The sequence below is a fragment of the Archocentrus centrarchus genome, chromosome 4 (genome assembly GCF_007364275.1).
Source record: "Archocentrus centrarchus isolate MPI-CPG fArcCen1 chromosome 4, fArcCen1, whole genome shotgun sequence".
Classification (NCBI taxonomy): Eukaryota; Metazoa; Chordata; class Actinopteri; order Cichliformes; family Cichlidae; genus Archocentrus; species Archocentrus centrarchus.
The window spans coordinates 20,570,033-20,590,712 of NC_044349.1; the positions used below are offsets into that span (position 1 = coordinate 20,570,033).

Below are 20,680 nucleotides of genomic sequence, written 5' to 3' on the forward strand. Positions count from 1 at the left end.
TGCGCGGGCTACTTAAATGTGTTACAAGCAAATCACATTTTATAGTTTTTGTTCTGCAAACCATTCCCGTTCCTTGGCTTCTGTATGTATTTGGACAATCTTACATTCAGAGGAAGGGTCTAAAGGTGCATGTTTGAAATATTTTTAGAATTAAACTATTTAGATTAATTAAACTATTTAGATATGACTGATCAGAAAGTGTTTTTAAATAACCTTGGGAGGCCAGTACAACTCTTTGACCTTACAGGAATTTATTTTCATTGTATGTTATTACATAAAAAACCTTTTGCTAATTATTGCTTACAACTCCAATCAAATAATCAATTGAAGGGGGTGTGGAAAAGGTTCTGCTTTCACAAGTAATTATAAAAAGTATTTTTTATTTTATTGGATATTGGTTAAGGCACTGAGGATGGCTTAAATAGCAACCTTAAACTCTGAAAGCCACAGCAGATTAAACCTCCTTAAATTTTGTTAAAGATCATGATAAACAGGGTATCCACTGAATCATGCAAGCACATTTATTCTTAAGTGTTACCTGTCCTGCTAACTCTCTTTGTCTATTTTTAGTGTGTGGTCCAAATCAATTAATTTGTCAGGGCTTTTTTAATTATCCAAATAAAAGACTGAAATTCAACTTAAATCATGTTTGTTTATTAAATATTGCAGTACCTCTGTTTGCCACTAGATGGTGGTTGCTGCTCAGCTATCTTGTTTTTCCAACAACAACACTCTTGACTTCATCCAAAGGAAAAGTTATGCAACATGCAACAGATTTTAGTATTCATAGAGCAGTTTGGTAATATCAGGACACATGCGTTGTAAAGATAACATTGTCCTTTATTCAATATGCCACCTGCATTTTAATCAAGGGCCTTCTTATTCACAGAGTTTGAACCTACCATCACATTCAGTTTTCCTTGGACAATTTATTCTTCAAAGCACTGTGTAATGATGTCTTCCGCAAATAAATTATTCATTTAGACTCTACAGTTTTCCAAATTTTCTGTGTCATTAGAGCAATTATTGTCTCACACTGCCTCATATTAGTAATAGTACTAAAAAGTAAATGACTTCTCACAGTTTACTTATATATGTTTTGACAAGGATTGATGCCAGACAGGCTTCAAAAATCAATATTGTGTAATGTGAAAAATACATTTATGATTCAGGTAGCGTTGGTGTCAAACACTGCATTGCAGTGCTTTTATTTGAACTTTCTTTGGTTTTTGAAATCTGCATAAAGCTTGTATGAATGAATTGCAAATAATAAATCACCACAAGAGAGTTAGTGCAGCAGACATCTAATAGAAACAGCAGCTTTCAACTAATGTTTCAAAACCCTAAAAAATGCTTACCAACTGTTGCTTTGACCACTCGAAACTTGTACTACATGTGGAAACCAGGTTAACCGCGTACTTAGGCAGAGTCTTTCTCTGAAAGACATTGCTCATAACTCAGCTCCCTGTGGGGAATGATGATTTATATGGGCTGTTCCATAAAATCTAGGGTTGCAACAACAGATTTGCAGGGCTGAGAATAGGGGGCATGTCAGTTCAGTTGCTAGGAAACAAGTGGAGGAATACAACAGTGGAAGGCAGAAATCTTGGCTGGAGAAAGAGGGGGGGGGGGGGGGTTAAGACAGCTGCAGAGATAGAGGTGGGTAAGAGAGTAAGACTTGCAGGGAGAAAGGAGAATGTGCCACAAGGTAAATGTGTTTCAGCATATTTCCTTTGGGCGCTCAACAAGGCCCAGAATTAAAGCAGCAGTGCTGCTATTTCCATGCTGTGTTACTACAGATAGATGATTACTGATTGTTTCAAACCCACTTGTGATTATTACTGTTCCCATGATCAAAAACACTTTTCCCAATGTAAAGCGCAGACATTCAAATGTTGGTTCCTGTACTGCGCGTCATTAACACACACACACAGCCACACACTGAAGTCCTCTCATGTTTCAACCATTACCATCTCAATGAAGCTAAATATAGTCCAGTCCCCCGGTCCCTTCATCTCGCCACATCAATAGGTTGGGCTTTGTCGTCTGTCGGTCCGTCTGTGTTTGCCCCAAGCTTTTCTTTGTTGTGTTGAAATCTGGGGTCTGGGCGATAACACACTGACCTAGCACAGCGGTTATTTTTAATTGGTTTACTTGTGTTTTTGGAGATTTGAGCATCATTTGATATGAAAGCCGTTAAACGGGAACGCTTGCGACACTTTTAGTATTAAAGTGTTGTTTAAGTTCATTACTCAGAAATATTATATCATTAACCCCACACAGCTGTTGCAGTGCCTTATAGCACATGAAACTGTGAAAGCTGCCACGCTCAGAGATTATATTTGGCAGTATAGTTATGTTTTCCTTCATATTAATTAGTTTGTCAGACTGCATGAATGAAATGTTTTGTTTGCTGCATTTACCAGATGCACCCGAGTTGACCAAATTTGTCCACAGATGTCCAGGACTGCATTTTGCCATGATGACACTTACACACAGTTTAAGTTACTGCAGCTGGTAACAATTTTCAAGACTGTACATACTGCCCATTTCAAACTAAACATACTTGTACAATTTTTAAGTAAAAAAAAAACTAAAATGAAATCAGTGTAAGGACACAATAGACTTAAGCCTTCTCAGTGTTGTATCACATAATGGTATATTTTGTTGTGACAAACACACTGCCATGTAGCTACCGTTAAATCTAAGAAGCACCTTGTAGCTTTTTACTGTATCAGCATTGATCTTCTTGGAAGCCAATTAGCTGTAAAGGGAGACTCATCATCTAATTTAGCCCACCTGAGGCTTTAACAGCTGGTCCATGCGTTTATTCACTCATTCTCTTCCATCCATTTTGCAAAAGCTTTCTTTTCTCTTTGCCCCTTCAAAAGCACCACAGCACAGATGAGACACATCAACTCTCTGCTTGCATTGCCGCTATTGCTGACGTCCACACTTCACAATTGCTTTGTGTTAGTTTAGTCAGAATAAGTTCCATGTACTTTACTTAAATCTTGCGTGCACCCCGAGTTTGTGGCAGTTGCTGCTCCTGCTTGTGAATTTTAGGTAGGTTCATGCAAATAAAAGTAGGAAATAAAAGACTTTAAAATTGTTTGTCCTGTTTGTTTTCTTACTCTAAAAACGAGAAGCAAGTTTACACCGGTACAAGAGTAGACTGTGGTGGGGAAAAGGGGAAAAATTTAATCATCCAGTATCCTTCTGAGACCTACACTGAGAGGGAAAGGGCAGTAGCTCAAAATAAATGAAGACAATATCTGACTGTGTTAGAACACCAAACAAAGAGTAGACAGGGATTCGTGGCTCTGTGGTCATTAATACTCAACTTGAAATTAAATGTGATGTTCTGTGAGCTGCTGCCTCACTCAGGCAATGCTGAATGCAGCTCTTACAAGAGACAGATTGTATTTTCAGAAGCAAGAAGCTGTCCAGTGAATGTCAGCTTGAAGTTTTACTTCAGTCTCCACAAAACAGAAAATCTTCTTTGTTAGATTATTCGTTTGCCTAGGAATAGGTTTGTGTGCAATGTGATAGCTCCTTCTCCATGCCCTGTGCACCCACTTCTAGACAATAAGTTGGATTTTCTCTCGTCACCACCTTCCCTGTTAATACAGTGCATACTTGATTTCAAACTGTCCCTTACAATCTGTATGAAGTAAATCTAATAGTACATCTGCTGCTAATCAAATGCACTTAATTAATTGATCATCAGTAAGTGTGGCCACCTCTATAAAAGCGGCAACCAAAGGTTTTGGCAGTTTGCTGGTCTGGAGCATTCAGCTGTGTGTTAACACATTGCTACAATCTTCCCAAGAGTGGACATCTCAGCAAATTTACTCCAAGGTCAGACTGTGCAATGCTCAAAGAAAAAAAAAAAAGAGAAAAAGCCCAGGACCTACGTCTCGTACTCTATAGGCCTCAGTTAACATGTTAAATGTTAAGTTTCGTGGCAGAAAAAGACTGAACAAATATGGCTTGTTTGGAAGGTTTGCCAAGAGAAAGGCTCCTCTCACTAAAAAGAACATGGCAGCACAGTTTAGGTTTGCAAAGGTGCTTCTGAACAAATCACAAGACTTCTGGAATAATGTCCTTTGATCACATGAAACCAAAGTGGAGATGTTTGGCCATAATGCACACAATACATTTGCTGAAAACCAAACACAGCATATCAGCACAAACACCTCGTACCAACTGTTATGCATGGTGGTGGAGAGGTGATGCCCAGGTTCTGCAGCTGCAAGTCCTGCACTTGCAAGGTGTCCAATTCACTCAATACTGAGCACCTTGCATTGAGTTACAGTATCCTTGAGATGACCTTGCATTGAGTTGCGTTGGTCAGCTCAGTGCACTTTGCAGGCAGTGAGTTGACCATGAACTCCTCTGTATACCAAAGTATTTTAGAGTCAAATGTGCAGCCATATGTTCCACAGCTAAAGCTTGGCCACAAAGAGTCATGCAATAGGACAATAATCCCAAGCACACCTAAATCCAGACCTCCTCTAAAATGCTGTGACGGGACATTAAGTTATCAGTGCATAAGCAAAGGGCCAAAATTCCTCCATAACAATGTAAGAAACTGATAAAGTCAACAGAAAACAATTACTTCAAGTTATATCTTCTAAAAGACATTCTACAAGCTATCAAAAGATGGGGTGTACTTAGTTTTTCACAGGACTACTTAGAGCCCTGTTAAAACGTTCTTTTTCACGTGGCTGTATTTCTGTGTTTGTTTTGAATTATTAATTACAGTGAAAGTGGTTCCATTTAAATGTTTACACAGTGGTGGGCAGTTTGCAAACTTAGTTTTCATTTTCAAGCAAAATTGCAAGCAGAAATAGATACCGTGTTACTTGTAGTTAAAAGTGTCTCACTGTGTATGTGTGTGTGCTGGTGTTAATGGCACTCCCCCATGACATTTCCATGCTGTGTAATGAACAGCAGGCTTACTATAAAGACTTAAAGGACTAAAGTGAACTGATGATGTGTGAGGTAATATGGTACTGATTGATGTGTGACTGCTGGAAGAATATCTATCTATCTATCTATCTATCTATCTATCTATCTATCTATCTATCTATCTATCTGTCTATCTGTCTGTCTGTCTGTCTGTCTGTCTGTCTGTCTGTCTGTCTGTCTAAGCTGTTGAAAGGTTTTATTGAAAATATTTAGCTGTACGTAATGTAGACGTAAGGTTCTAAGGTTTTTTAAGAGAAATGTCTACTTCCAACAGTATGATAATGAAGTGGAGTAATGAAGTAAAAAACAATGATGAAACTCTGGTGACATATTATAATGGTATTGCCTGGGTATGTTTTGATCTGCTCTCTAATACCTGCACAATTAAAGCCCCTCCCATGGCTGTCATCAGCTGTGCTCTCCACACTGATGAAAATGTGTTGACGCCTCTGACTCACACTCAGATTCCTTAAATTACGTCTCTCTGTCGCTCTTTCACAGCACTGTTTAAATAATGTGTGTTATCTACTGCATTAGCTTCCAGCACCTACACTCCTCCAATTAAAAATAGTTGTCATTTAGCTGTTGATTAATTCTCCTTTTCTTCTTTTCTCAATGGAGTTCACTTACTGGGCTGTATTTTACAATAAAGTGTCCCTATGGGTAGAAAAATAGACACATACATAAAAATCCAGTGACTACAACTCATTTATAGTTGTCTCCTTTACAAATGATTGACTATTGGTTATTTCTAGTAAATAAATGGAACTAGGCCTTTGACATTATAGCTCCTAAACTGAGGCTGTTTGCCTATTAAAATCAGCCTCTTCTTGATTGTCTATTAAATGTCTTTTAAAACATTCTACTGGGAGGCTTTTATGAATTTATTACCCCCTCTTAGTCTGTTTGTATCTTTTATAATATGTTGTTTATGTGATTCTTTTTCCTTTTGAAATGTTTTTATATATATTATTTAATTCTTTCTATGAAACACTTCGAAGCTTTGTTAAGGAAAGCGCTATGTAAATGAAGGGCTTTTTTCTATTATTACACTAAGCTGCACTGTTTTATGCTATATTATACTATAATATTCTACACTCACCAGCCACTTTGTTAGTTACACGTTGCCAGTACTGGGTTGAACCCACTTTTACTTTCAGTACTGCCCTAACTCTTTGTGGCATAGATTTAACAAGGTGCTGGAAGCATTCCTCTGAGGTTTTGGTCCATATTTACATGATAGCATCACACAGTTGCTGCAGATTTGTCAGCTGCACATCCATGATAGAAATCTCTTGCTCCACCACATCCCAAATCTGGATCTGGATTGAGATCTGATAACTGTGGAGGGAATTTCAGTACAGTGAACTCATTATTCAGGAAACCAGTTTTAGATGATCTGAGCTTTGTGACATGGTGCATTACCTGCTGGATGCAGCCATTAGAAGATGGGTACACTGTGGATATGAGGCAGGATGGATCCGTGCTTTCATGTTGTTTGTGCCAAATTCTGACCCTACCATCTGAATGTCACTTTACGAATCGAGATTCATCAGATCAGGCAATATTTTTCCAATTTGATGACCAATTTTGGTAATCCCATTTGAATTGTAGTGTCAGTTTCCATCTTCTGCTGCTATAGCCCATCTGCTTCAAGGTTTGATGTGGTGTGAGTTCAGAGATGTTCTTCTGCATATCTCGGTTGAAAGGAGTGGTTATTGGAGTTGCTATTGCCTTGCTATTAGCTTGAAGCAGTCTGCCCATTGTCCTCTGACATCTTGCATCAACAAAGCACCCAGAGAACTTACTGAATAGTCTTTTTCAGACCATTCTCTGTAAACCCTGACGTTGTGTGGAATAATCCCAGTAGAACAGCAATTTCTGAAACACTCAGACCAGCCGGTTTGACACCAACAAAGTCCCTTTCAAAATAATTTAAATCATCTTTCTTCCCCATTCTAATGCTGGACTCAAACTTCAGCAGGTTGTCTGGGCCGTGTCTACATGTCTAAATCCACCGAGATGCTGCCATGTGATTGGCTGATTAGGTATTTGCGTTAATGAGCAGTAGAGCAGGTGTACCTGATAAAGTGGCTGGTGAGTGTACAATTATATAATGCTATACTATTTAGTGTTAAAGTTTTAACTTTGAGTTGAGAATCAGGAACATTTTGTGTCCCTAAGTCTTCATTTATGTTGCACTGGAGACCTTTTTACTTGTGTCTCATTTTTGTCTTGTAATTCTATTTTGAAGAGCACATGTGATCTTGATGTCCTTGCTGAGTTAGCACATCATGACACTGAGGTTGTCACAGCCTTCCTAGATATATTTTGCCGAGCACAGACAGTACTTTTGAATGCCACAGTGGTTCTGCCTCATAAATGTGTCTTCTTATTTATTCCAAGTCAGTGTTGGACTGAGTTTAAAAAAAAAAAATCAGTCCATCCAAAATCTGATTCAAACCTAAAATCTTTTTCATTATTTGTTGAGGAAAAGTTGTAGGATTTAAACTAAATCCTTTTTTCTTCCTTTTTTTTGTGGATTCAGTTTATTTCTGTGTTTGTACAGACGGATACTGTCTGGTTTAAGTGGAACACTGTATCATGAAATTAGTTCACGTTGTGACAGAAAGTGGGTTAAGCAACCTGAATTCAACACATGGGAGCTTTGTGGAAATGTTAGTAAGCAAAGACTGAAAGGATGTTTGAATAGTAACCTATTACAACTAAAAGTCTCAAATTAACATGCATGTATGTATACTGTACATGTATGTATATATGCATATATGTTCATCATGTGCTGAATGAGGAGGTTAAGTTACAAGACTATTAGATGAAGAGAAACAATAATATCCAAGTTTCAGATAGATGCCTGCCAGGTATCACCATTCACACTTCTATTTTTAAATTTAAATCTTTGTTCACACCTTTTTCTGTGGCACCAAGTCCCGTTACCGGAGCAGAGACTGTCAGCCTGCTGTCATGACTGTGTTCCTAATGTAGATTTTCTGCAAACTACACTCCTATAGATTTTCCAACTTTAACAACAGACCTACAGTGACAAAGTAGATGTCAGTTGTCTAAAATATTTCTGTTCTATATTACTGTCATCATGGTTAAGCATTTTTTTCTTTTGAATCTGCTTTTGTTGATACAGGAAAAAGAACGAAAAAAAATATATAGTTAAACATTTCACAGGAGTTTTGGCTTTTACAGAAGATTATTTTAAGGTTCCTGTAAATTTCTATGAGTTTCTGGCACCTCTATAAGAAATATTATGTATTTATTTATTTATGTAATTATTTGAAATGCCAAAATAGACTTTTTTTTTCACATTTATGACACAGGGTAGTGGTTTACACATTTGCCCAACGAGTGAAAGAGCCCCAGTTTGATCCCAGGAGGATACACAAATCCCTTTGGAGGTTCGTTAGGAAGGGCTGCCAACTCAAACATGCGGTGCTACCCACTGTGGCGACCCCTTCTGAATAAGGGAGCAGCTTTTATGAGACTGATTTATAGCTGCAAAAGCATATGAATGAAATGAAAATCACTAGAATATTGTACATTTGAAAATTAGCGTAACCTTGGACATATTAACATCGCCATTCAGGTCTGTATTCATTTTGAGCTGTTTTGAGCTGTTTCTGATCAGGATATTGTAACACATACTGCTCCTACCTTATAATAAGTGGCTTTTCAAACAATATTTAGAAGTAATGACATTAATGATCGATCCATCCATTTTCTTCCGCTTATCCAATTCAGCCTATCCCAGCTGCCATAGAGGGAGAGGCAGGGTACACCCTGGACAGGTCAGCAGTCTGTCACAGGGCCAACACAGAGAGACAGACAGCCATTCACACTCACATTCGCACCTATGGACATTAACTGCATGTCTTTGGACTGCAGGAGGAAGTCAGAGTACCTGGTGAGAACCCACACACACGCATACAGGGAGAACATGCAAACTCCACACAGATAGTGGATTCGAACCCAGGACCTTCTTGCTGTGAGGCAACAGTGCTCACCACCGTTCCACCATGTTGCCTGACATTAATAATTGGTGGATAAATAATTTATCAGTGTTTTACTTTTATTCATAAAGCTTTAACTGATAGATATAAGCACAAAGTCCTCCAATATAATCTTTTTTCTCTTGTAACTGCCCCTTATTAGATAAATAATAATCAGAAAATCCCTCCTAGGGACTGTTTACCCACAATCTGGAAAAACATGGGTAATCAAGAAGTTAACTTATGTAAAACTACAACTCTATGCTCAATGAACCATTAAAGACAACTTTTATTAAATATCATTTACATTCATAACTGCAGACTTGATAGCCAATTTGAAATTCAGAAATCTGTGAGTTAAAATTAATTAATTACAGTTGGGAATCAGAATATATATATATATACACATACAGTTCTTTTCGTTTTGGACCATACTCTTATCAAAGCTGGACCGGCTGATCTGAGTTCTGTCACGGATCTTTGACAAAGTAAATTGACTTTTAAAAAAATCATTGTTTTTTCATTAGAGAAGAAACTATGAACTCAAAGCAACAATCGCAACAACAAAACTGTAACCTCTTGCTTGCTGTCTTTTCCAGGAATAAGCCATTACCCTTCCCTCTAATCATCCCTGTTGCTAACACCTAATTACCGTAATTCACCCCTCACCTCTCAGCGAAGAAAGCTCTGGCTGCTGCTGCACACTGTGGCAGAAACAATGCAATGGTTTCACTCGCTTACTGATACACAGAGGAAGTGGCAGAAGTAGCATTTACATCAGACAATTAGTTTGTACTGAAATAAATAAATTAAAAAACAGCAATGTGTGATTTTTTTTTCTTCCCCAAATAGTTTTGGCTCATAACTCGAATGGACTATTATGGGGGATTTTTATGCATCTTTTCAGCATAAATGTCAGATATTTTTGCCTCTTGTGTGTTCTATTTTTAACGCCTATAATGTGTTGGAGTGCTAATGATTTGGAAGCCACACACCATTGATCACTGCCTTCGTCATAGCACCATTACAAGAGCCCCATCAGTGCCGGTGTCGTGGTTAACTCTCCCCTGTGGTTCCTCTTTTCTTTGTCTTCTGTTTCCATCATCATCAGTTTACTCACTCTCAGTTAGAAAAATGATGTGATGATAGCTGGTGGATTTTATTTTGCATCAACTCCCCCAATTGTGCCATCAGATGACACCTTTTAAAGATGAAGTCTGACATTCAGTTATATATATGGTCTCATATCTTTGTGGGCAGGGGCTGTTTAGAGTTCCATCAGCTCCTTTCAAAGATGAGGCTGTTGTTGTTATACATTTGTCCCTATGGTTACAAATCATATTTAAAAAAAAAAAAGAAAAAAGCTCCAAACCACTAATATGTCAGTTCCTTTCTAGATACTTCGTGACTTTCTTACCTCTGTCTGTGGCTATTTTAAAACCCTGAAAAAAAAAAAGTGAACAAATGTAATTTTTTTTTTCCAGTAAATCCTAAATCCCATGCATACTGTAGTCTAAAGCAAGGGTTAGAAATCATGCATTTCTTGGGGGATATTTTCAGCTGTAGATTAATTAACATTTAGTGTGCTAATGAGTAGCCTATTTATAGCACACTGATGTGTGTGGGATTGATACATGTGGGAAATAGAAGTGTCCAGCCTCTTTATGATGATGAAAATGTCATCCAGTGCAGTTACTCATTATTTATTTATGTTTGTTTATTTAACAAGAGGGGAAAAAATATTTTGCATGCAGAGGGATATGCAACAAGGCTTCTGTAGTTGGAAACGTGCAGCCCCTGCAGCCAGTAAGGTGGAAACAATCGCACAAAAACACTTCTTCAACAGAACAGATGAAACAGAGTGTGTGGTGGGCCACAGCATGTAAATGTATATAATTAGAAATGCAGTGCAAGAATGCAAGCATGACAATGTTAAAAGTTCAATCAATTTTATTAATTTTCTTGCAACAATGGGCAAAAACGGCACACACAGAGAGACAAAACTTGTTTAATCAATTAATTGTTGGTTTGCGTCTTTGTGTGAGGTTTGTTGACCACACAATAAATACAGAATCATTGTAGGACTACATATATCCTCTTCATTACTTGTTCCACATTACGGTTTCTATGCGACTATATAAACATTTTATCCCTTCATTGTGAAAATTTATTATCTTAATGGGGCTCATTGGAAATGCGATCATTTCCAGCAAGCACGCAGCAGCATGACTCCTCCTCACTACGTGACTCGCAGTAGTAGGTTTTGAACCCTGTAATTAGCCAAAGAAACTCGCTGTTGTCCTCTTGAGTGTATTTAACAACAGGTGTTTACTTCTCGCCAGGTCTGGTGCGTGAGCAGCATTCAGGTTGCTCTCCCTGAGGTGTGAACCAAGCAGGGTGAACAACAAAAACTTAAAACAAATATCACAGCGTGGCCCCTGCTCATGTAGTAGTCAGGTAGTAGTGAACCTTACTATTTTATAAGATTTGCGCACATTTGTAGTGAAACCATGTATGCTATAACTTGTGGCCATTTCAGATATTAGCCTTTAAAATAACGCGTTTACACGACACCTAATGCGTGATCTGTATTTATAGATAATTTCTTACCTAATAACTCTTTCCATTACATGCTGACATTATTTAATCCATCCATGACTCTTGTTTTCCCTTTCTTTCCTTTCTGTCAGCACGCGATTTGTTAACCATATCCGCGCACTGTAAACTGCATAGGTTGAACAGAGGTTATTAGTGGTGTGTTGATCCTGTCGCATTAGGAGAGACTGTTGTGTTCACTCCTCCTGCTCTCACACTGCGGGGAAAAGAGGAGACGCTTCCTTTACCTACTATCCTGCTGCAGACAAGGCGGATTTTTGTTTTCCCCCCTCAGTGACACGTAGTTGACAGCTTATTTTGTTGGCATGGAAAATGCCAAAGTTCTTTTCCCTTCGTGCTCTTAACGCATGCACTAGGATACTCTGTTGGTAGGTAGTCAACAGAGAAGAGGAGACAGGAGATGGGAGATGTGCTCTGAATTAGTCAGTGGACTGCTGCTAGTTTATTTAAAAATCCATAGATCAGCCTGCTCTTCTGCTTTTCGCGCAGGGGACTGAGGATGAGGATGGCTGAAGACGTGACCTGTTGCAGCTTTTCCTTGAGATTTTAGTGTGTGTGGCTATAAAACGGAGCAAGATGAATCAGTTTTCACGGTATCATTTGAAGCGACGGATTGTTAAATGAAGAAGAGTTGAATTACTTTTTGGACTTCTGTGTTTTTACGCAAAGCGACCTTTTAGGGAAATTGACTTGGGGCTTTAACTGGACTGCTTACTGGACCGATTCTTTGATATTTTTTTTTTCTTCTAACTTTAAGAGCACCGATCGCGGTGTTTTTGCCAACAACCCTGATGATGGTCTAAAACTGATCAGGATCTCGCCACCCCGCTGCTGTCACGCCGAGCGCGGTACCGCGCCCTGCTTTCTAGGAGAGTATAACCTAATTTTCTCCCCTTTCTCATCCCACCTCCCGTGTGGTTTGCTTTTAACAGAATGGCCCGTTTCGGAGACGACGTCCCGGGCTTGTTGAGTTCAGGGGATGGAGGATCAGAGCGCATCCGGAACCGCGATGGCGCTGCCGTGTCTACAGGTGGTATCTCTCCAGCCTTCAAGCAGACCAAAGCGCAGCGTGCTCGCACCATGGCCTTGTACAACCCTATTCCTGTCAGGGAGAACTGCTTCACCGTCAACAGGTCGCTCTTCATCTTCGGCGAGGACAACGTGGTCAGGAAGTACGCCAAGAAAATCACTGAGTGGCCATATCCTTTTCAGCTTCACGGTTAAAGCACATTCATCCAGTACCTGCACAGACTTATGTAAACAAAGCACAGGGGTGAGTAAACTGTTATCCAATTAGCTAAAAAAAAAGAAAAGAATTAATTCATTAAAATGTAAGTTTATTGGTGGCCCCACAATCTGAATACATTCTTCTCATATTTCCACAACTTGTGCAGTTTCACAGAAGTCCTTTAGTATGTTGACCTTTCTCAGTGCAACAGAGAGCAACAGTAAATTTCAGCACCATGGACAGCGCACTTGGAACCATATATAAGAAATTAATAATTTTTCACATAGACAGGGACACTTAGTTCTTAGAGTGCAGTAAGAAAAAAAAATGGGAACAGATCAGGCAGAGCAGGATATCTTTTTTGTTTTTTAAGTACAAATCAGACTTTTTCAGACTCACTGGCTTAATTTTGCTGTTTTATAAAGCAAAAATACAAAATGGCTGAGATTCTTATATCAGATTGACACATGATAATTGGAGCTTCTAGAAAAACCCTAGTACAGAGTAGGTGTATGGTGGGTGTCAATGGAAAGTGGATTAGAGGAACACAAAAGTTTATGGTTGTAAATCTTTTCTGTCAACAATAAGCCATGACGGCCTGCTTTTTCCACCACATCCAGTGTCTTAACTCAAAGTCAGTTAAATGTTCAACTAATAACCAACAGGAAATCATTTTGTAGATACTTTCAAAATTAGTTTTAGGATTTTGGTCGCTTTTTGTAGCAAAATTATACACAGGACCTGGTTCTTATTTGTCTCTGTTTTCTTATAGCTCTTTAATTTGTATATCTTTGGGGTTAATTGAGCAAAACAAGACATTTAGGTGTTTTTCATTGGACTACTGGAAAACTGTAATAGGCATTTTTTTTTCTAAAATGTTATACAGGCTATCAGAAGGTTACAGACCAAAAATATATATCCCACTACCTACCTTTAGATTAGAGAACAACACTATTCAAACAATGTTATTAATTTTCTTCTGTGCTGATACCAAAATCATTATTTTGCTGCTTTCACAAACTTACACTCTCACCTGTGAAAAGAAAAAGGGAGAGATTGTTATCAGTCTATTGCTGCTGGTGACCACACACACAACTGTCCATTGGTGATATGTTTGTGTTGCTGTTGCACAGCTCACCAGGTGTCCTGGCCAGGTGGGGCCTCTTTACTGACTATTGTTCTGCTCCATTCAACAGCTTCCTGACTGGCTGACTGGCCTACTGCTGATTTAAAAAAAAAAAAAAAAAAGACCAAATAGAATGAGTGTTTCTATTGTGGGCTCCTGTTTATTGTTGTTTTCTCTGGGTTTGCCTCTTTATTGAGTGGATTAAATATAGAAAGGTATTTCAATTAACAGTTGAGGGAAAGGCTTATGTGCTTTATCATGGTACAGGTTCTAATGTGGTTAGTCATTACCAGTAATGATATTCTTAGTGCACCTACAGGCACATTTTATGTCCTGCAGTGAGAAAAGAATTGTCTTTAAATCAAAATAAAGCATGTGCTGTAGTGACCAAACGGAAAACAACGAGACTCAATAACCTCCAGGTTAATGTGTGGTGGTGGAGGGAGTGTCTTGTTACATCTAATGAGCTCCACTGTATCTGATTAACAGACATTAACAGGAATTGTATGTAATGATGTCTGATCGCTGTGTCGTGTACATTACAACTAGTCATTACTCAATGACTTGTACTATATTACACTGTTTACTAATATGGTTTTGAAGAGAGTGATGCTGGGCTGACAGACTGCTGCGTTCTGGTCATGCGAATGTGATTATCACTGTTTTGAGTGCAAAGATTTAGGCACAACAAATGCACAAGAAAGCACAGATAATATAGATACAAATAATTGCAAGTGCAGTGAAATTTATCAGTAAACTGTTTTCAAAGGAAACGTTTTGCATTTTGGAAGATATTGGTGCTCATTTGCTTTCTTGCAAAGACTTGAGATTAGACTACTCTTGTATTAAATATGAAGCTAGAGCCAGTAGCCCTCTCAGGGGCAGATTGGTGACAAATAATACAATTTGCTGAGATTTTCTTACTGACCTTTATTTAACTAAAATTTAGCGTGGGTACTTTCATGTTGCTAGCAATTGATGATGAAAAAAATTGTGAGATGGAGGTCTGTGAACATTTTTCAGTTTTTGAACAGTCAACCACTGGAGTGGCCTATTAAACAGAAGAAGAGTAGGAGAACGGGCTCACCTCGCCCTGTACAAGGATATGTACCAGCACCTCAAAAGGTCAACAGTGAATATGTTAAATATCTCTTTTTTAATCCAGTCAAGTTGTGGTTTTAAATTATTATGTGCTGGACTGTTTCTTGGCCAAGAACACTGACTTCCTGGGGGCTTGTCATCACTGTGTTTTGGTAGGAAATCTGCAGATGTTGTGGCTATGAATTCTTCAGAAACCATCTTTACTGTACCGTTTCAAAATGTTGTTAATTCTAAAAGTTGCAGACCTTAAATAGACCAAGAAAAGCACCTTACAAATATCAAAGGTTCCACGGCTGGGTGTGTGAGGGTGGAGGCAGAATGGTGTGTGGGCTGAAAAGAGCACATTACACTGTGTTTTGATGTTTATTTGAGTGCATGATTTCTTGTATCAAGTACAGTATGTCTCTGTGCAAGGCGTGGTTAAATGTGCAGGGGCAGTCAATAGAGGCTGATGGAGGCCTGGTAGGAAAGAGGCAGTTATAATGAAGTTGCCTGGGTCCAGAGTTTAGCGTGGCAGGCCTGGTGAGGACTTGCAGCTGCTCCTCCTGTCTGATCCCCACTGGGATCCCCCAGAGTGGGAAGTTTCCCATTGAGAAGGTACACTTCTAAATAATTGATTGTTGGTTTTAATGGTTTGTTTCATCAGTGGTGCAATAATCATTAAGAAGTAATCATGTGAGAGCTGGTTAGCACACTTTAAGCTCTTAAGTGTGAAACAGTGCAGTGGGGTAGAAGATGCTGTTCGATGTTAGCGACATACTGTAGTACTCACTCTGAGGCCTACAGTAACTAAGATTTAAAATACACACATTGGTAATTAAGGGTGCATTGGGTTGTAAATGCCTCTAGTATCAGCTTATAGTTAGAGAGGATTTCCCTCTAACTGAATTGCATCCTGGCATTAAAAATGAAAAGGGGAAATTAGCAAGAAAATCACCCTTAAATTAACTACACCCAGTGTAGTAAATTTAATTGCTTTCCAATTTTTATATTCAAGCTTTTTTTTATTTATTTATTGAATGAGAGCAGATTTCTAAAGTGAAAGCTTTGAGCAGTTCAAATAACCAGCATACAAAGCATGATGCATGCCTCACTGTGCTACAATGTGTTTTTCAAGACCATTGCCATAATTTTTAGTCCATCTGCTTCCATATATCCTAACATAGTGGTATAGCATATATAAGAAAAGGCTGTTACTCTGAGTTTTATGCTGCGCATAAACATAACTGACTGAATTACAGCCATATTTATCCTGAACATTGATCAGCTGGTTCTGCAAGCCGCTGAGGTATAGAGGTGATGCAGAAATGAAGGCAGATTTACCTGTGATGCCCATTATATCCATTCTTAGGACAAGTATTGAAGCCTTTTCACATTTTAATAAATATGTAATTAGGATAAGACTATTTCTCAGACTTAAAGTCCTCCAAATGGAGATTGCACCAGTAGCTTTCTTCTTTGTTTGCATATTTAATACTGCCCTCTGCCTCAAACACACACTCCTATACACATATACCACACATAATTCACAGATTTCCAATAAAGCAGGCTCAGATGCCTGTGATTCATTTTGGTTTTCACCTCTACGTAATGATAATCACAGGGGCTTGGATCCAATCTGGGCTTGAGCGTATTCTCAGTTGCGCAGGGCATCACACTCTGTCTCCATATCTATTTTTACACGCATGTTTGAGGAATCAAGGCTCAGTGCCAGTATCACTGTGACTCGGGATTGCTCACAAGATGTCTTGCTGCTAAAGTTGGTAGACGAATCATGACCAACGTCACACATCAGCGGACATCCAGAGTAGCACCAAGGAGGGGGAAATGGGTTTAGTTAGAGACTTTTGTTAAATTTGTCACTTCAAGTGAACCAAAGATAAAATTTTTTACTATTCCTATGAGAATGCAAATGAATGGATCCAAGGTTTCCCAACAGACTCTGCTACCATTTCCTCTGTCCACATGAAGTGAAACTATAAAACTGTAGATAATTTATCAGACAAAGCCACCTTCTTTTGTTGGTCCATGGTCCAGTTCATAGGATGTGCTTTCCATAGTGGACAAGGGTGAACATGGGCAATCTGCTGCTATGCAGCCCCATATGTACAGTATACTAGCCAACATTAAGGTTTTAAGAATTCTGCAATATCAGAAACATGATAAGAGAGAGACCAGGGACTATACAATATATACAAGCACACGAGGAAAAGAAGAATATTACATCCATCCATCCACCCATCATCTTCTGTTTTGCGCTGGCATTACCCTCTATAGTAAATGTTTATATTTCATATATAGGTATGCAGCATATATGATAAAATATCTATAAAACCAAAACATTTACTGTAACTTTTTTCATATTTCATTTCCAAAGAGTAGCCTTCTTTCACAAAACATCAGTGACCATGTTGCTGGTTCATGGATTGTCCTTTGTTTTTGGTAGGCCCTGTGTCTTCTGGATGTGTAATGGGCAGACATTAGTTTTTTCAGCACTTCATTGCTTCAGAGTGGCCAAAAGCAATGTAAACTCATGTGTAAGGTGCTTTTTAAATTGTAAGCACAAAAGCACAAAATAAGTGAATCTATGCTATGTTTAAAACTTTACCTGGTTTGACATAATATTCAATCCAGTCATTATCTTCCACATATCTGAAGTTAGGCTGAGGTGGCAAAAGGTAAGCAGTGTACTCAATTCAGTTCAATTCAATTTTATTTATATAGCGCCAAATAACAACAATCAGTCGCCTCAAGGAGCCTTGTATTGTGGGTAAAGACCCTACAATAATACAGAGAAAACCCAACAGTCAAAATGACCCCCTATGAGCAAGCACTTGGCGACAGTGGGAAGGAAAAACTCCCTTTTTAACAGGAAGAAACCTCCAGCAGAACCAGGCTCAGGGAGGGGCAGTCATCTGCCGCGACCAGTTGGGCTGAGGGGAGAGAGATAGGACAAAAGACACACTGTGGAAGAGAGCCAGAGATTAATAACAATTAATGATTAAATGCAGAGTGGAATATAAACAAAGTAAATAAGGTGAATGAAAAGAAACAGTGCATTATGGGAACCCCCCAGCAGCCTAGGCCTACAGCAGCATAACTAAGGGCTGGTTCAGGGTCACTTGTATCATCTCTTCCTCTGGGTCGCTTCCCAGATAGGCGCACCCAGAAAACCTTAAAAGAGATGCACCCAGGAGACATCCTTATTGGATATTTATAATAAAGACCAAGTGAGTAGTTCTTTATATATAAAGTCCATACACTGGTCAACATTTTTCCATCATATACTGTTAAAATACACAAGGAAGAAAATGCAGATCACACTGATGTAAAATCAGAACAACACAAAAGTTTTGTCAAGACTGTCATATATTTGTGTGTGTAGTGATACCACCACACAGATAGTTCAGCTGCCCAGTAACCATCTCATAGCGGTGATTCTTGTCTGCAAGAGAAGCCTGTTGCCGTGGATACCTCTCTTCTTTCTGTCTTCATTTTCTCCCCTCTCTTCTATCTTCCTCTCTCCCCCCTCAGTCTCTCTCCATCCTGTCTCACCCCCTCCTCCAGTTTGTTGTGAGTGTTTCAGGGAATGTGGGGTGTGGCGGCTTGCTGCTGCTCAGAGCTTTAAGTGAGCCTAAGGTGATGCTAGTTATTGCAGGGCAGTGAATCAAAAGATACACTTCAGATACAAATAAATACTTGAAAACATAGTGCTTGAGACATTTTTGGGGGGGCTGCATTTTCCAGCTCATCATCTACTGGCTTCTATGAATGTGTTTTTCCAAAATCTTCTGAGTCAATCGGTGGCTCAGCCTAGGTTTAAACTGGAACCCCTGCAGGCTAGTGGGAGTAAGATTGCATTTGCTCTGTTTATTTAACTTCTCATCACTCACATGTCCCAGAGTAACCCTGCTAGCCACAGCTGCCAGCACAACATCGATCTGTCCAGTCTCTTATTTGGTCTCATTCACTCCTCCTCATCAACCAGTTTTGGAAGCTTCTAACTCTCTATATAACCATCGTCTTCTCCCCCACTCATCCCCCTTCATTTAAATTGTCTCTTTCTCCTGTTGAATTCTTCCCTGTTATCTCTGCCCCCTCCTTTCTTCAGTGCTCCCTCTCTGTCTCCTCTCTGCAGATTTAAGCTCCCTTCCTTCCTTTCTTCCTCCCTCTGCTGCACATAACTAGGATAGAGGGGAATGCCCACGCAGAGCTTGAGATAAAGAGCACATTGCCAGCTTGGTTCAACCAAAGAGTGGCTGGAGTTGAACCAACAACCAATATAGGTCTCCTAGTACAGGCAGTGAAGCTTTAGTGAGAGCGACCCTGTTTATAAGATCACGCCTCAGGCCTTACTTGATAAGCCTTCTGCTACTCTGGTGTATTTGTTTGTGTGTCTGCATGTCTGTGTGTCTCTGTCAGCTGCAGCTGACCTCAGATAACATAGCTGACAGGCTTATAGCATGCCAGGTTAATTCTGTTTCATACTATGCTACCCTGTCAATGTTTGCTTATATGACATAATTTCAGTGCTGCTGGGTTTGACTCACTATAATTAACTTATAATTAAGAGCATGACAATGATCCCAAACACACTGCCAGTACAGTAAAAGCATACCTGGATAGAAAAAGACACAGAACACTAACATATGGATTGCCCTCCCAATAGCCCAGACCTCAACATTTTTGAAGCAGTGTGGGATCATCTTGACAGAGAACAAAAGGCAGACAACATCCAAAGAAGAGCTTTGAATGTCCTTCAAGAAATCCTTCAAGAAGCCTGGAGAAATATTTCTGAAGACTACTTAAAGACATGACCAGTAAACTTCTCTAACAGAGTTTGGGCTATGCTGAAGAATAAAGTATTGACTCTCAGGGTCATTAGAATTGCACAAACTCTGTTTTTGCCTTATATACTGTAGATGAATCATGACCAACGTCACACAGCCTATCTTCAGTACTGTATACTGCAAAATACAAAGAAATAATGGGTGGCGCAACACTTTTGTACAGTACTGTATATTTCCTGTATTTTATAGCATCATGAATATCATTGACCACCTCAAAAAAGGATTGGGCTTGCTCAGCAGAGCGACACAGTGTGCTGTTAAGAGGCACACTGAGGAAGGTTGCGTTGTGTTAGTTTCATGGGATTTGTTGACAATAAGAAAAGCATACAGTCAATAGTATTAGTCTGTAAATTAACATACATACAGAAAGGATATTAAAATACCCACTGCAGACATAGCCTATTCACTCTGCTGCAGTCTGTCAAGTGATATGGAAGTACCTACTGCCATACTGCCAGCTATTAGCTTTTATTATGACTGTCTTATTAATCCAGCCATTTGCCATTTTTTTGTGAGTATCATAAAGGGACTACATATGCAATTTCATCATACAACATTGAATAGTCAACCTTATCTGCCAGTCACTCCTTAACTTTAGTCTTCCACTCCATTTGAGTACATGATCCTCGCTACCATCATTGCCAACTGTATCGTCTTGGCTCTGGAGCAGCACCTTCCTGGAGAGGACAAAACACCCATGTCCAAAAGACTGGTGAGATGCACATGATCCACAAACACAGTCACACTGTAAATTAAAACATAAGTCTCA

The 20,680-nt window shown here is 39.1% G+C and overlaps 1 protein-coding gene across 3 annotated transcripts in view; it reads left to right on the plus strand.

Moving 5' to 3' along the window:
- The window catches only part of cacna1ea (calcium channel, voltage-dependent, R type, alpha 1E subunit a), a 113,334-nt gene that overhangs the window by 25,659 nt on the left and 66,995 nt on the right, over nt 1–20,680 (plus strand). For all 3 annotated transcript variants that reach the window (XM_030726566.1, XM_030726565.1, XM_030726567.1), the window contains exons 4-5: nt 12,539–12,805; nt 20,518–20,623. In XM_030726566.1, coding sequence (XP_030582426.1) covers nt 12,539–12,805; nt 20,518–20,623 — 373 coding nt within the window. The remainder of the gene's footprint in view (nt 1–12,538; nt 12,806–20,517; nt 20,624–20,680) is intronic.